Source organism: Dromiciops gliroides, chromosome 2, assembly GCF_019393635.1.
Source record: "Dromiciops gliroides isolate mDroGli1 chromosome 2, mDroGli1.pri, whole genome shotgun sequence".
NCBI classification, from domain to species: domain Eukaryota; kingdom Metazoa; phylum Chordata; class Mammalia; order Microbiotheria; family Microbiotheriidae; genus Dromiciops; species Dromiciops gliroides.
The window spans coordinates 419,643,454-419,661,521 of NC_057862.1; the positions used below are offsets into that span (position 1 = coordinate 419,643,454).

The 18,068-nt window shown below is 39.2% G+C and overlaps 2 protein-coding genes across 2 annotated transcripts; both read left to right on the plus strand.

The window, feature by feature from the left end:
* The first annotated feature begins 400 nt into the window (after positions 1-400).
* LOC122743423 (olfactory receptor 10A5-like) lies at positions 401-1,348 on the plus strand. The gene has a single exon (XM_043988371.1). It carries the CDS (start codon positions 401-403, stop codon positions 1,346-1,348), a length of 948 nt encoding a protein of 315 aa, XP_043844306.1.
* Positions 1,349-16,833: 15,485 nt separating this feature from the next.
* Positions 16,834-17,781, plus strand: LOC122742789 (olfactory receptor 10A4-like). The gene has a single exon (XM_043987295.1). It carries the CDS (start codon positions 16,834-16,836, stop codon positions 17,779-17,781), a length of 948 nt encoding a protein of 315 aa, XP_043843230.1.
* Positions 17,782-18,068: the final 287 nt, after the last annotated feature.

Consider the following 18,068-nt stretch of genomic DNA (forward strand, 5'->3'; position numbering starts at 1 on the left):
TTAGCAAGTATTCAGGAGTCAAACCCAGGCCTCTTTCTTCCAAGTTCAACATTTCTTCTACTTCATAACACTGATTTCTATTTTCCTTAATGATCCCAAAAGAAAATAAATCCTGGTGGTGATAAGCCCAAAAGAGAAAATTTCATGTTTGTGTGTTTATGATGTATGTCCTACACTGTTGCAAAGACTGACCCAGCCCCATCTCAGAGCTCAATCTAAAGCTTTGGGGCTTGTGTCTTCAGTCTTTTGCCATTCCAGGGACCTTCTTCCTCTAACCAAGATCTTCTGTCCTTCTATCTCCTCCCTGGGGTACAGCAGAGAATTCTCAAGTGGGAAACTAGACTCTGGCTTCTCCAGTGAAAACCTGTCTAATTGCAGCTTGGGAACAGTCTCTGTGCTGATGGCTGAGGAGAATTGGACAACAGTGGATGAGTTTGTCCTCCTAAGCTTCTCTGCCCTGCAACCTGAGCTTCAACTCCTGCTTTTTGTACTCTTTCTGACCATTCAAATTGTCACCTTGCTGGGCAACACCCTCATCATAGTGGTCACTACTGCTGACTCAGCCTTGCACAGTCCCATGTACTTCTTCCTCAGGAACCTTTCTGTGTTAGAGATTGGCTTTAATATGGTCATTGTACCCAAGATGCTGGGGACCCTATTAGCGCATGATACAACCATTTCTTTTCTCAGCTGTGCCACTCAGATGTATTTCTTCTTCTTCTTTGGGGTTTCAGAGTGCTGCCTCCTGACCACAATGGCATATGACCGCTATGTGGCCATTTGTGATCCCCTGCGCTACCCAGTCATCATGAGTCACAGGGCCTGTGTCCATCTGGCTGCTGCTTCATGGCTATCAGGTCTTCCTGTAGCCACTGTACAGGCCACATGGCTCTTCAGCTTCTCATTCTGTCATTCCAATAAGGTTAACCACTTTTTCTGTGACAGCCCACCTGTACTAAGTCTGGTCTGTGGGGACACAACGTTGTTTGAGGTCTATGCTATCATAGGGACCACTGTGTTTGTCATGACACCCTGCCTCTTTATACTGAGCTCTTATGCCCGTATTGTTGCTGCCATCCTCAGGATGCCCTCGACAGAGGGGAAGCGCAAAGCCTTCTCTACCTGCTCTTCCCATCTTGTTGTAGTCTCCCTATTCTATGGATCTCTCAGCCTTCTCTATTTTCGGCCCAAGTCCAATAACTCTCCTGAAAGCAAGAAAGTGCTTTCACTATCCTACACAGTAGTGACCCCCATGTTGAATCCCATCATCTATAGCCTAAGGAATAATGAAGTGAAGGCAGCACTTTATAGGACTTTCCTCAGGGCAACAAGTTTTTGCAAACTATGATATTCAGTTATAGGGATAATTCCTCACTTTGTTCCTTAAAGGACTGGAGAGTTTGGAGAACATGGGGAAAATCACTTTGATTTGCAGGATTCTACTGTTATCTGAGTGACAAGGACTGCCCGTATCTAGGATACATTAGAGCAAACTTGAAATTCCCTAAAGAGGTAGTGTCAACAGGAAGATGGATTGCTCTGATGTGTTCAGATCCAACAACTTTATCTGGAGTATTAATATTGACTGGAACCAATCTTAATCCATCAAAGATACTAGGAGGATACTGAAAGTGACATGCTGAGACCATATACCTAAGACTGAACATCAATATAGACTGTACAGAAGCCTAAAGGAGAAAAGCAAGCAATACCAGTAAACATCATGGCATATCGATCTCCTAACCTCTGAAGTGGATCCCAATAAATTTAACTTTGGTGATTTCACAGTACTAGAATAATGGCAGAATTGATTGAGTTCAACACTCAGAAAGAGAGAAAGCATGTTTTAATTGCATATATAGGATGTGAAGTGTGCATAAGGGAAAGTTCACATAATGCAATTCAGAGTTCCTACTGTTCCAGGAAAAATCTGGAAATATCTATTTATCTGTGATGGAAGACCACAGAAGCTATCTCAAGACATTTCTGGTCAATGGTATCTTCACATAATCCAACAGCCTATATACACAGCACCTAGAATAGACATATGGATGAAGAAAGGAAAGATATGACTGTGTGCAGGCTACCAAACTTTGAACAAAGGATTCAAAGTGGTTCATCAGTATAGCACGTCAAGAGTTCCACATGCTCAACTCTGTCTGTTGGGAAGCCAATGTTTCTCAGTGTTGAACTTTTGCTACCAGATTTCTATGACAGAAGAAAACAGTTTTCATCTGCTCAGTGGATTTTGCTAGTTTCAATATATGCCCCAAGGCATCTCAAAAGCAATTCTCACTTTATAGTGACTAATAAAAAAATAGGTGGGAACTCAAACTACTTGAAAATGTTGGTGTACCTTGATAATTTCATTGTCTTTGGGAAGAATATGAAGAGTGACTGATAAAAGTATTACCTGTTCACTACAGCAGCTGCTGGTGATGTGCATAAATATATATACACACATACATACACATATTTGCTCTTGGACTGTGATTTCATCATAGTAGGAGACTCTCCAGTATAAAAATTCCTTCCACCACGGTAGATCAGCAACTCTCCTGTAACTTAAAGTCTGAAAGGGTTGCTTGGAATACTGATAGGAGTAACTTGCTCATGAACCCATGGTTACATAGCTGAAGTATGTCAGATAGGACATGAACCCATTTCTTCCTGTAAGGCACTTTTCAAACCTTAAAGAGCTTTCTATATGTGAGGTTAAACTATTATTGTTTAGTGGCAAAGTGACATAGGTGTTGGAGAGCTGGCCTTGTAGAAAGGGAAAACCGAGTTCAAGTTTTGCCTTTAATGCATACTGGCTGTGTGACCCTGGGCAAGTTACTTGACCTCTTAGTGCCTCAGGAAATTCTTTAAAATTATAAATTGCATGACAGGTACTAATTTTCATTAGTAGAGAGACTTTTTAATCCAAATATCCCCATAGCGATGAAATTATCAGTTCAGTCCAAAAAATATTATCATTGTTACTGATTCAACAGCTGGCACTCTATAACACTACACCACATGACTTCTCTGTCTCTCAATTAGTAGTGAAAAAAGAAAAGAGAACCTCTTTCTAAATATAGATCTGTATTCAATGTGGATGGAGAAAAGTAAATCAACAACCTTAGATCAATAAGTTCCTTCCTAACCTATAGCCTTCATTCAAATCTTTCCTCGGTTTCTTTTCTTCCATGACAAATGATTTAAGTTATTGTAGAATTTCTCTAGACCTTGTGTTCCAACCCTTGGATCCTGTTTATTTTTTTCCTTTAGCCATCCATCTAGTCAGAAATCTATATTGAGTTGACATTGTGATTAATCAACTGATAAATATTTAATAAGCACCTACTATGTATCAGAGACACTTTGAGGTGCTGAGAGTACAAAGACAAAAAATGAAACAAAGGCTACTCTCAAGAAGTTTTGATTCTATTACAGAAGACAACATGAATCTAGAGAAATATAATAGGGTGGGGGAGAGGTGACAGCACAAAAAGGGTCCATTCCTCAGAGCAGTTGTGTGGAGGAGGGATTGGAGTAATAATGCAGTTGGGAAATTAGGAGGCCATGGCAATCATTTAGGCAAAAGGCCTGAACTAAGGTAGTGTCTGAGTGGGAAGAGAGAAGAACATAGGTGTGAGAACTGTTGTGGAGAGATAAAAATGGCAAGATGTTAAGAGTGAGAGGAGAAAGTAAGGATGATTATAAGGTTGAAAACCTGGGTGACTAGAAAAAATGGTGACCTAAACTAAAACAGAGAGGTTATTTATGGGTCATTCCACCTTAATTCAAAGGACTATAAAATAATAATAATGTTGAACATTGGAAATGAAGAATTTCCTGCTATGTTATGTTGTATGGCAGACTGGCTTCTACCATTGTATCCCAGTCATTTTTTGAGAAACATCTGTGGAAAATGCACGAAAAGGACCAAGACTCAGTCAACTGAGTGACAAGGACTAGACATATTTGGGATGCTTAAGAATGAACTTGAAGTTTCCAAAGAAAGTTTTTGGTATTAATGCCTTATACCATATTCAAAAATGAATTCAAAATGGATGCACAACTTAAATGTTAAAGTTCTGACAATAAGCAAATTAGATGAGAAGCACATCATATACCTTTAACAGCTATGGGTAGTACATGTTCTTAATTGAACAAGAAATAGGGACAATTACAAAAAATAGCTTTTTATCAGAAGAAATGTAAAAGCTTCTCTATAAACAAAATAACTATCTAGGGAAAAGGAAATAGTTAAATGGAGGGAAAATCTTTGTATTGGAATACAAGATACATAGATAAACTAAATGAAAAAAAAAAAGACCAAAAGATACTCCCAATAGTTATATGGTCAAGGATATGAGCAAGCTGTATTAAAATAAGAAATACAAACTATTCACAACCATATGAAAGAATGCTTCAAACAATAAGACAAATGCAAATCAAAACAACCCTAAAGTTTTATCTCTCATCCAGCAAACTGGCAAAGAGGACAAAAGATGGGAATTCAATGTTGGAGGACGTGAGGAAGATAGGCATACTAGGGCACTGTTGGTAAAACTGTGAATCTGTACAACAATTTGGAATTATATAAACAAAGTGGCTAAAATGCCCAAACCCTATAGCCCAAAGATTTTACTGTTGTGCATAAACCCTGGGTTTTGAAAAAAATCAAGTCCCTATGTACACCAAAATATTTGTAGCAAAACTTTTTGTGTGTGTGGAAGCAAACAAGTAAATAAGCATTTAATAGTAGGCTATGTGCCAGGCTTTGTGCTAAGACCTGGGAAAACTGGAAACAAGTTAGGTGCTCATCAGATGGGGAATGGCTCAACACATTGTGGTGCATGAATATAATGGAATATTATTATGCTATAAAAATGACAAATATGATAAATACAGATGGATATAAATTGTGAAAAGACTACACGAACTGGTGCAAAGTGAATAAGAGACAAGAAAACAACATGCATTACTACTACAATGTAAATGTAAAAAACAACCACAAAATCATTGAAAACAATTGTTACAAAATTATAGAGAGCTTGATTTTAAAGAAGAGATATAAGAAGATATCTTCCTTCACTCCTTTACAGAGGCAGGGGGATGTCCCCAATTGTGGAACTTAGCATACACTGTCAGATTATTTTCAATATATTGATGTTTTGCTGATTTTTCCTCTTTGTGTTTTTCTTTTTAAATTTTTTTTCTTATTCCTGACCCATATTTTCAAACATATTTTTCACTGCTTTCCTCTATGTCTACCTCTGCATTGAAATCACTAAGTATTAAAGCATAAATTGATTAAATTTAGAGGATTTTACTGAGTTCATATAATTCTTCTTTGTCTTCATCCTCTGCACCAGGTATTGGCACAGAAGCTACAATTATTTAGCTGGTGGTCACTTTGCAATACTTATCATGTAGTGGGGCAGCTAGGTGGTGCAGTGGATAAAGCACTGGTCCTGGATTCAGGAGGACCTGAGTTAAAATCCAGCCTCAGACACTTGACACTTACTAGCTATGTGACCCTGGGCAAGTCACTTAACCCACATTGCCCCACCCACAAAAATAAGCAAACAAAAAATACTTATCATGTATACTCTACTACAAAATTACTAAAAGTCCAATTGAAATGATATTTCCTGCTGTCTTTGGAGGCAAGTTAAAACCAACTCTTTTATTCACCTCTCTAAGGATAACTTGAGTCATTTTTCTTTTGTCTTCTGCTTTTATTGGTAGCACAGTGCTTGGTATATAGTAAGTGTTTAATAAATGCTTGTTGACTACCTTGTTGACTGAATGTCAATTGATGTGATTCAGTTGCTCTAGTAATATGTCTCATCATCAGTCATTCATAAGGAATTCACATTTAGACAAACACCTCAGTTCATCTTTATAAGTAATCTGAAGAATGTGTGATTCTTACCATCCTCCAGCCCCCCTTTTTTTACTCAACAACAGTCACTGAAGGAGGAGGTCACATAGGATGAAGATCATTGTCTACTTTTTTTTGTTTCATGGATTGCCAAAGAATTCATCAAAAAGTATCCAGATTGCTGGTGATGAGCTTTTCTATACTTGGATAGGCTGGTCCTTAGAAAGTAGACACTGTCTTCTGCTGGCTATACATGTGTAATCCATCTGCCATGAGAACCTTCCAGAGCTAATGCTTGTTTCCATAGTCTTCAGGAACCTAGAGTTTTCTGCATGCCATTAGAAAACAAAGTATTGTTGTTTTTGTTGTTCAGTTTTTCAGTTGTCAGATTCTTTGTGACCCCATGGATCATAGCATGCCAGGCCCTTCTATCCTCCACTACCCCTTGAAGTCTGAGCAATTTTATGTTCATTGCTTCATGACACTATCTATCCATCTCATCCTCTGCCATCCCCTTTTCCTTTTTCCTTCTATCTTTCCCAACATCATTATATGGCTAAAGTATTTAAGCTTCAGCTTCAGTATTTGACTTTATTTTCTTTTTTCTTTTTTGGGGGGGGTGGGGGGGAAGGTGGTCAGGGCAATAAGAGTTAAGTGACTTGCCCAGGGTCACACAGCTAGTGTCAAGTGTCTGAGGCTGAATTTGAACTCAGGTTCTCCTGAATCCAGGGCCAGTGATTTATCCACTGTGCCACCTAGTTGGCCCCCGGTATTTGACATTTCAATGATTAGCCTAAATGGATTTCTTTAAGTTTTTACTGACTTGATCTCCTTGCTGTCCAAGGGACTCCCAAAAGTCTTCTCCAGCACCACAATTCAAAAGTGTCGATTTTATGGTGCTCTCCTTTTCTTATAGTCCAACTCTCACAGTCATACATTAGTATTGGAAAAAACATAGTTTTGACTATATGGACCATGGTTGGCAAGGTGATGCCTGTTTTTAGTATGCTGTCCAGATTTGACATAGCTTTCCTTCCAAGGGACAAGAGTCTTTTAATTTCATGGCTGAAGTCACTATCTGCAGTGATCTCTAAGCCCAAGAATATAAAATCTGACAGTTGCCAAGATATTGGAGTTTTTATAAGCTTCAAGCCAACTTTTATATTCTCCTCTTTCACCCTCATTAGGAGGCTTCTTAATTTCTCTTCACTTTCTGCCATCAGAGTGGTATCATCTGCACATCTGAGATTGTTGATTTTCTACAAGTAACCTTAATTCCTGCTTTTGATTCATCCAGCCTGGCATTTTGCAAGATATACTCTGAATAAAAGTTTTTTTAAAAAATTGATAACATACAGATTTATCATACACCAGCCATATCATTCTAATCTTAACCCAACCAGTTGTTCCATGTTTAGTTCTAATTGTTACTTCTTGACTCACATATAGGAAAAAATATATATCTAACACCAAAGCTTTTATTTAAAAATACAGAACTCAGTACCATGGAATTTGGAGGATATTTGTTCATGATATAGAACTTTCTTATAAAGAGGACTTCTCTAATCCACTGCTTCCAGATAACCTCAACAGACACAATAGGGAACACTGTGCCTTGAATTGCCTTCTGGGAAAAATACAACTCCAATGATTAAAGCAGAATCAACAGGCTCCCGGCAGACCCCAGACTTCTAAGGCCCCTAATACTTATGTCCCTGTTGTAATCATAAACTCCCCTCATTTACTCCCATGCTCCTGAAGGGAATGAGAGAATGTCACTGGTGAAGAAGGACTTCTTTCCTCTAGTGCCTCTGCCACAGAAGAAGAAAAAAAAATGGTATTCGCTATTGCACTTCTAGTTTCATGGAAATCAGAATTTCTTGGGAAATGTTTTTGAAGACACTGAGGGAGAGAGTAACTCTTCCCAAATATTATTTGTGAGATGGTTTATTTGTTTATGTTTTTTCCCCATTACCAATCATTGCCTCTTCCTCTGAGAATACTGAGCAGTTCGAGATCATGTCACAAAGAACAGGGTTTCTCTGGGTCTATGGAATTTGCCCCATACTCTGTAGGGATAAGGTAAGGTTTGGAGGCCTTTTGATCAGAATCCTATCAATTGACATTCTCAGTATAAATGAAAGTAAATAAAGGAGCTAATGGAGATGGGTTTTGCCCTCCCTCCAAAGGCAACAGAAAAAATAATTTTGTGTGACTTTTGGCCATCTTGTAATCCCAAAAGCATGTTCTATAAGCAATAGTCTCCATGCAATGTACCCAAGTGGTTACATTCATACTGTTGCCCATTGGCTGACTTTTACCAGGACAATTGATGGCTTTTCCTATCCAATATTATTTATGAGATACAGGGCAGACATGCCCATGCCTAGCCAGAAATATGGAAAAGATAGAAGGGGATGGGCAAACTGGCATGCTTTTTCAGTCTCTCCTGGGCGCAAACACAGTATGATAATACCAGTCCCCTGAGCTCTAATTATCTGCCCAGCCATCTGCTCAGAATGTGGAAGCTGTGGCTCAAACTTTCCTCCAATCATGAGGAGAGAGAGTCTTCAGGAATCTCATCTCATTCTCCTGACAGGAGACAGTTCTGTGATTTTACATACGACTCTCAAGGAAGAGGCACCCTAGAGAATTTCCCATCCCTATGGTCTCCAGAAACAGCTAAAAAAGTCATTGTAATACAAGCCAGAGTTCCTCTTAAGTGAGAACACAGACCCAGCCTGGGCTCTCCTGAAGTGTTAGACACAGGTCAAATCCAAGGCTACACTGCAATGACTTAACCAGATGACCTTATCAGGTACATAAAGGACTGAAGCTGGGGGAAGGCATTATAGATTTTCTATACAAAGAATGATCTCTCCATTTCTACCATTTGTGTTTTCACATCTTACTCTCATAAGGATGGGAGGCATAGAGGTCAAAGTCTGGAGGTATAAACAAGAATGTAAGGGATTAGGAGTAAAGGCTTGCAGACATCAGCAAACTTTAGAAGGTTAATGAGTTGGGATAGGCAAGAAAGCATTTCCCATCACCATTTTCCTAACTCTGGGAAAGTAGAGGAAAGAAAATGAAGAGAGGAAAGAAAAGAAAAGGAAGGGAAGCAGAGAAGGAGGAAGGGAAGGAAGGGAGACGGAGGAAAGAAGGAAAGGAAGGAAAGAGAGAAGTAAAAATTGAGATAATTATAATTGTTGGGATTTCTTAAGATACAACGACAGGGCATTCCCAGACACAGAAACTAGGAATAACAGGCAATTCCTCTAAGAAGAGCCTGAATTGTTGCCAGAAGATAAGTGTCCTTCCCATCTCTATTGCTCCTCAGTGTTGCATTAAAGACACATGATTAAATCATTTTAGGATGTCTGCAACCTCTCCATGCCTCAATTTCTTCTCTTCTCTACCTCGCATGCTTTATTTTCCCTTAAGTCTGTTGGACCAAGGCCTAGGCTACTTTGTCTTTGTCCCAGACAGAGCTACACAGGCAAAAACAATAACAATAATGCTTCAAACTTTCTTATCACCTTGATAGGATTATAGACAAAGCTGGAAGGAACCTTAGAGATCATCTAGTCTAACCCCTTCATTTACAAGGAAGTAAATTAAAGCCTTTGGAGAGGAAGTGATTTACCCAAAATCCCAAAACTAAAATTTCAAAATCAGAATTCAAACCCAGAACTTTGACTCCAAATCCAGCTTTCCTTATACTTTTTGTATTTCTCAAAGTGTTTTTGCATCTAATGTATTGTACCTACCAAAAGCCCTGTGAAATAGGTTCTGTCCCTATTTTACAGATGTGGTCGCTAAGAGATGAAGAGGTAGGGGCAACTAGGTGGAGCAGCAGATAAAGCACTGGCCCTGGATTCAGGAGGACCTGAGTTCAAATCAGGCCTCAGACACTTGACACTTACTAGCTGTCTGACCCTGGGCAAGTCACTTAACCCTCATTGCCCTGCCAAAGAGAGAGAAAGAGAGATGAAGAGGTTAAGGGACTTACAATCACATCAACAGTTAGTGGCAGAACTGAAGTTTCCATCTTGTTTTTAGTGTAGTATTCTTTCAGTTACATCATGCTTACCAGCAACCTCCTCTGAATCTCCTGAAGTATGCTGAGTTTGGGGTTAGGGGTTTCCTTCCCTAAGCAGGTCTGCTTCATTGGCCCTCTTCACTCAGTTCTCCCAACTGCTTTCTACTTTTGTAAAGGCTTTAGCTACTTCAGAAACTCCCACCTCCGTGCGAGGGATGTAGCTCTCTGGTTAAAAGAAAATGACCACAGCAGCATACACTCAGGGACAATTTACAAGTAATATTTCGGACCTGATCAGACCTGGGAATCATCTAGAAACCTAAGAAATGTGCTTTCCTTGGAACAACTCCATGAAATAGATAGTGTAATTATTGTCATTTCTCCATTGTACAGATAAGGAAACTGAGGCTTTAAGAGGTTCAGTGACAAAGAGTTAGTGGATATCTGAGATGGGATTTGAATGCAGTTCTTTTGACAAGTCCATCACTCTCTCCTCCACATCTTGCTGCCTCTCCTCTACTTTCTATTCCTCTGATCTTTCTTACAGAGATGCAGATGTACTCTCATATGAGTACAATGAGAATACAGATTTAAATTTCTGAAAACTCATTTGGCTTTCCTTAGTAGTATTCAGTGCTTGTCCCAGACCCCCCAACCTCCCTCCCCACCCCTTCACTCCATTCCTTTATGTCTTGAGGAATAAGCTAAGGGGACTTTCCCATCTGGACCCAACTTTGATCTACTTGAGTTTTCAAAAGACCTTCAACACTCAGATGTTGTAGTATACATATCATGCCTATCATTTTATGTTTGAGAAAAGAATAAAGGAGTAAAATGAAAGTACTCAGTCTACTGGCATTTTTTATGTGTGGGTACATATGTATAAAATTCCTACACAGATATGTCTGAGTAATGCCTATATTTTTAGAATGTCAGAAGTAAGAATGACAGTGATAAGAGAAGGCATGAATATAAGAAAAAGAACCAAGGCCAGGAAATCTTAAGAGCAATGAAGTCCAGACATAAGATAGGCACAAAAGTGGAACAGTGGGTCTAGATGAAAATAGAAGTCAATAATGACAGAAAAACTGGGGGGTCTGGGGAAAATACCATGGTTTGGAGTGGCAACAAGAACCAGAACACCAGGCAAAAAGGAATTGGGCAAGGGGAGATCAGAGAGCCAAGGAAAAGGAGAATTGGCAATTAAGGAAGTTGAACGTTGGTGCAGTATCTTAATAATAGGGCACAACTACCAAGATTATTATTAAATGGATTGTTTCTGAGCATTCAGAAAGGGAAGCAATGATCACTACCAGTTTGCATGGGTTAATTTAGAGCAACTCATACCGCATTAACCTCATTACTTTTGTTTTTTAAAGGATTGCTTTTTAATGAGAGAAATGTGGATTTCAACAACAAATCTGATGAAGTTTTTCATGATGTCCTCAAAAGGAAGATGGAGAAATAAAAGCAAAATTAGGTAAAATACTAACTGGTTAAATGATCAAAGGTAAAAAAAAAAAGTGTTGATGAATGAATCAGTGTCATTCTGGAGGATGTTAGCAAAAAGTAAAAGTGTAAGTCTAGTAGAGCCCAACAGTAAAATTATAAGTATAGTATAGCCAAACTGTAAGGTGGGAGGAAGCAGGCACAGCCAAAGACAGCAATGGAGATTGCTGCTGTCAGATCTTTAAATTGGCCTCCACAATGCTGTCATGAGAAATTGAATACAAAGACTGAGGGAGTGTTGGGGATGAAGGAGACTTCTGAAATAGAAAGATTTTGTGTAACTGTGATAGTCTGGGTTATTAGTTACATTTCATGGGTAGGGTACATGCATGTGTGTGTTTTTTCAACATAAGAAAAAAGAGATGTGCTAATATGATGTGAGATGACATTTCATTTTTTTCTTTTGTTTTGTTTCATTTTCCTACAGGATATAAAAACAAATAAAAAACAATCCTAGTTTTCAAGACATTTTCAATTACACAGGAGCTTGTCATTTCATCCCAATGGTAAACAACTGTATTTAAATATCTATATAATTCTAAATATTTTAATAGCCAATTCAAATTTTGAGAATGTGGCAGATGTGTGTGTGTGTGTGTGTGTGTGTGTTCTGCTTCCCATTCAGGAAGGGCAACCAACAATGGATATGTCATTGTGTTCTTGATATAGGATCAGAGATTAAGAAACTTTAAAGCAGTCATCTAGTTCAACCACATCATTTTAAAAAGGAGTAAACAGTGATCCAGAAAATTTAGGTGACTTAACCAAGATCACCCAGGTATCAAATAATAATTATTATAATAATAACTAATGTTTATATAATGCTTACCATGCATTAGGCACTATACTGAGGGCTTTACAATTGTTTTCTCATTCAATCTCATTTGTTTCTCACAACAACCCTGGGAGATAAGTACTATTATCATTTGTATTTTACAGATGAGTAAACTGAGCCAAACATTTTTTTAATGGCTTGCTCAGGGCCACATGGCTTAGTAAGTGTCTGAGACTGGATCTGAACTCAGGTCTTCCTGACTCTAGAAACAGAATAGGGATACATGGTCATATTGGTAATTATCTACCAACAAACTGCTAGTCAGAGAATGTTTACTGTCCCAGGATCAAGTTGGCTAAAAGCTTATACCTCCATTTCTGAAAGCATTTTATTTTCCTCAGTATTGTGCAAGTGGCTCAGTAATAATTTTTATTTTATCTTCCCAATCTCCCATGTCACCTTATGTGCAGTTAACATCTACCTCCTAGATGACCTAATATTTTATTAAAGAAGCCTGAATCTGCATAGGCTGTCTAAACAGATCACCCAAGTCCAGAAACCATAATCTACACCCATGTTTTGGAGATACCTTCAGAGGAAGTTAAGGAGTTCAGCTTCTACTCTTAGCAGTTTATAATTCACAGGCAAGTAGACATGTCATAAAGTAGCAAGAATGTTTAAAGCAATGTTAATACTGCTATATAGCAACACCAGGCTGACTGGACCTGTGCCAGGATTCACCAAAAACAGTTCCTTATACTGGTATATCTTTGCTCAAATTACTAAATGGCTGAATTCCACCGTCTATTTTGGGCCAACTGGGAGAAATCTTTTCAGGATGAAGTGAATATAATACACGTTTGATTATACTCATATGGATGAGTCAGGAATCAGGGAAACCAAGAAAGAGTTAAATGGGGCTTAGTTTGTTAATATCCAGGAGACCAATAGATCTCCATTACTTTAGAACACTAGTATTCATGTCATAGATGAAATTATGTAAAATTTAGCATAATTATTTATGGGTTGGGATGACCCAGGACCTAGAAGATTCAGCCATTTCCATATTTCTTACCTGAAAACAATATGATATGATAAATAGTTTATTAAACAGCTACTGTGTGCCAGGCACTGTTCTAAGCACTGAAAATACAAATAAGAAAAAGACAGCCCTTACCTTCAAGGAGCTCACAGTCTAATAGGGAAGACAGTATACAAAAGGAAGCTGAAAGAGGGAGGGACAGAAGGGATGGCTGGGATTTTGAACCCTCTGTAAGAGAAAGCTATAAAAGGAGGGGAGTTCTTGCTCCACTCTGCAGTCCTCCAGTCAGAGAGCAGAAGCAACTGAGGGCACTGAGGAAGTGTGAATACCAAAACTGAAACAATCTTTAGTATCCCCCTAGAATCCTGACAACAGCAGATACAACCATTCCTTATCCAAGTAATATCACGGGAAGACCATGCTGTTTGTGAAATTTTGGGTAGCATTGAAAGAGTAGTGTATAATAGATTATAGGGGGTATAGTCTGAAACAAATTTTCCCAACCCACCAGTCCATTTTGTCTACAGCAATCTTATTCAAATTATAGTAAGTAATCAAGAAACTCTTTAGGGGGCAGTTGTGTGTCGCAGTGGATAAATCACCAGCCCTGGATTCAGGAGGACCTGAGTTCAAATCCAGCCTCAGACACTTACTCAGACACTTTGACACTTACTAGCTATGTGACCCTAGGCAAGTCACTTAACCCCTATTGCCCTGCCAAAAAAATAAAAAGAAATAAAAAGAAACTCTTTAACTTTCACCGGTTATCATAATGATACCATAAATGATACTGCTAAGCAGTATCATTCTGTGGCAAATGTTTCTTGGTTTAACAACCTGTCATGACCAAAGGCCCTTTTTAAACATATAAAGTTTAAAAACTGATTCCTCCTTCTCCACATTTCCTGCTTTTCCCACCTCTAGGTCCCAATCCCTGTGCTGTGAACATCTCACAACTGATAAACTGAGACTGTAAGAGGTAGAACATGAATCCATGGTGAGTGTGTCCCACCAAAGGCATTTCAAAGACTCCTATCTACCCATCATGTCAAAGACAGAGAGGGAAAATACCAAAGAAAGGAGATTCTTTGGCACAATGAAGAAGGAAGCACTGAGGAGGGGGGAATCAGGGAGGAGGAATCATGGAATGGGAAGAAGCTAAGGTAGCCATCATAATACTAAGAACATGGGTTGCATGTTGCACTAAGGGCTGCAATTATTCAGGACACATAAGCAACAGGGAAGAACAGGAAAAAATATATAAATATTCCATGTATATATAAATATATACATATATATGTGGTACAAAAAATGGCTGTTACTCAACATTAAAATTTGTCTCTGCTGATCTCTGCCCTCATCAGATCACATTGATAATACAGTATTCAAGGTCAACACATTTCAAGAAGGATTGGTGACAATCTGGAATGGAGAAATGGGAAGTCAACCAGATTTCTTACTATCATAGATTTAAAGATAAAAAAGATCTCAGAGATCATCTAGTCCATTCTGCTTATTTTAAACATGAAGAAACTGAGGTATAGAAAATGTATGTGAGTTGGTCATAGTCTCTCCTCTGACTTCAAAGCCAGCACTCTCTCCACTATACCATAAGGCCTCATATAAGAAAAGTTTTTGACTACTTGCTATGATTAATGATTTTACACTGGCTTTAGTTTCAACCTGTGAGAAATAGGGTGAATAGTAAGGGCAAAAGTTCTTGATCAATTGTTGAGGATAGGAGTTGAAATAAGGTTGCTGCAGGCAAAATGCCCAATATAGATATAAGGATACACTGGAAAAAAATGAGTAAGTTTAGTCTGCAGAAGAAAAGATTTAAGGGGGACAGCTAGGTGGTGCAGTGGATAGAGCGCCGGCCCTGGAGTCAGGAGTACCTGAGTTCAAATCCGGCCTCAGACACTTAACACTTACTAGCTGTGTGACCCTGGGCAAGTCACTTAACCCCAATTGCCTCACTAAAAAAAAGAAAAGAAAAGAAAAGATTTAAGGGACTATGATAGCTCTCTTCAGATATTTAATGGGCTTTCCTTCTGAAAAGACTTGTTTTGTTCAGCCCCAGGTGGCAGAACTAAGACTGATGGGTAGAAGTTGCCAGAAGCAAACCAGTTAAATATAAAGAACTTACAGAAGATGATTAGAAGAGAAAATAAATGTTTGTTAATTTAAAAATAAAAGAATTTCCAATGAGAATTTGCCAAAAGTCAAATGGCTAGTTACTGGGGACACTGAAGAAGTCATAGATTTGATTAGATGACATTTCCAATCTGGGCAGTTTTGAATCTATAATTGACCTAACTATATTGGCCTGGTTATTTTTCACATAACCTGGAGTTTGGCCTTTCCAGTATCTCATGAAATATTATATCTATGAAGAAATAGCTACATACACATTGACACTAATATAAGTTTATAGGAATAATGAAGTTTTGTTTTGTTTTGGTTTGGTTTGGTTTGGTTTTTGCAGGGCAATGAAGGTTAAGTGACTTGCCCAGGGTCACACAGCTAGCAAGTGTCAAGTGTCTGAGGTCGGATTTGAACTCAGGTCCTCCTGAATCCAAGGCCGGTGCTTTATCCACTGAATCTGGCCTCAGACACTTGACACTTACTAGCTGTGTGACCCTGGGCAAGTCACTTAACCCTCATTGCCCTGCAAAAAAAAAAATGAAGGAAAAACATCCTCCCTCCCTACTCCAATCCCCCCAAAAGTACATCAAAGAAAATCAAGAAAGACTCAAGCTACAGACAAATGAGGTCTCCCCCTGTTATTGGAACAAACATGAATTAGACTGATCTGAGTAATGTCTAATTCCTTGTTTGTGTCACAGGTTCTTTCCTGTGGCCGATGGCATCTTCTGTGATGCTGAGGGGATCAGATGAAAAGGTCTGAGATGTTATGGTTATTCTCTGTGTGCTTCCCTTTAGATGAGAGCTCCTTGAGGACAGAACTTTTTTTTTCATTAAAGAGTCCCCTAATAGGAACAATTGTACCTTCTCCTTCCTTTGTACCATCCACAGCATCTAATCCAGAGCTCCAATCCCAGGGAGAGTTTGGTACACGTTGTCAGTGATTAGCTGATGAACCGTTGTCTTGATTACAATGTTTCCCCACTTGCCTTTCACAGATAAGAATCCCCTGCTGACTTCAACATTGTTGCTGCAAGAGCCTCGCTAGATGCCATCTCGACTCTTAGAAAACTGGCAAAGGGAAAGAAGGAAGAAGGATACAATGTTGAAACATCTTTTGTGACAAACCTCTGCAGAAAAGCCAAATCATGAAGAATTTGCAGGGTTAAAGGTACTCTGCATGACGTTTTTATTCATCCTTTCGGATGTGGAAGTGCCAGATGTTTGTCTTTTGGAAGATACAGGTGCTTGGATCTTCAGAAACTTGAAAAGAAAGTGAGGACAAAAATGTAGAGAACTTGGAATATTCATATGAAAGCATTTTTCTGTAAGGCAGAATGGAGGCATAGATAGTGGATGATAAATTCTCTGTCCCCCTGGGGCTGAAAGGAATCCTTTCACCTCCCTAAAGTTTGAACACTCCACAAATTCTGGCCAAGAGAATGGTTTGGGGGAATTGGACAATAGTCAGTGAATTTATACTTGTGAGCTTCTCTGTCCTGTCGCCTGAGTTACAGATTCTGCTGTTCCTGCTGTTTCTGGTCATTTATTTTGTCACTCTTATGGGCAACATCCTTATCATCCTGGTCACTACAGCTGATTCTGCCCTGCATAGTCCCATGTACTTCTTTCTCAAGAACCTGTCCTTCCTGGAAATTAGTTTCAACATGGTCATTGTGCCCAAGATGCTAAGTACCCTGTTGACCAAAGACACACATATCTCTTTTCTTGGCTGTGCAACTCAGATGTATTTTTTCTTCTTCTTTGGGGCTGCTGAGTGCTGCCTTCTTGCTACCATGGCCTATGATCGCTATGTGGCTATCTGCGACCCTTTGCGTTACCCAGTCCTCATGGACCAGAAAGCTTGTATCCAGCTGGCGGCTGCTTCTTGGTTCTCCGGCTTTCCTGTGGCCACAGTACAAACAACATGGATTTTCAGTTTCCCATTTTGTGGGCCAAACAGAGTGAATCACTTTTTCTGTGACAGCCCTCCTGTAATTGCACTAGTCTGTGCTGACACCTCCCTGTTTGAGCTGGAGGCACTGACAGCCACAGTCTTATTTATCCTCTTTCCTTTCCTGCTCATCCTGGGGTCCTATGTGAAAATCCTCTCCACTATCTTCAAAATGCCCTCAGCAGAGGGAAAGCGCAAGGCTTTCTCTACTTGCTCTTCCCACCTGGTTGTTGTCTCCCTCTTCTATAGCACTGCCATACTTACCTACTTCCGACCCAAATCCAACACCTCACCTGAGAATAAGAAGCTACTCTCACTGTTCTACACAGTGGTGACTCCCATGTTGAACCCTATAATCTACAGCCTGAGGAACAGTGAAGTGAAAGCTGCTCTCCATAGGACTTTCCGAAAAGCCCTCAGCTCCCAGAAATTATGACTAATTTTGCTGGAAATGAAATTGAATAGGCATAAAGTTAAAGGACAGAAGAAAAAAAGGCAGCATGGTGAAGAAGATAAAGAACTGAAGTTAGGGTGAGGAAGACCTGGGTTCAAATCCCATCCCTGGTACTTATTAGTGTGTGCAATTCGCTTAACCTCCCCGTGCCTCAGTTCCCTCTCCTCTAAAATAGAGATGTTAATACCTGGAGTACCTGTCACCCAGGGTTATCGTGAGGATTAAATGAGATAATGCATGTAAAACAATTGAGAAATTTACAGCAGTCT

Excerpts from the sequence above, each read along its gene's own strand:
- LOC122743423 (XM_043988371.1), top strand. The coding sequence starts at position 401 with ATGGCTGAGGAGAATTGGACAACAGTGGATGAGTTTGTCCTCCTAAGC.
- LOC122742789 (XM_043987295.1), top strand. The coding sequence starts at position 16,834 with ATGGTTTGGGGGAATTGGACAATAGTCAGTGAATTTATACTTGTGAGC.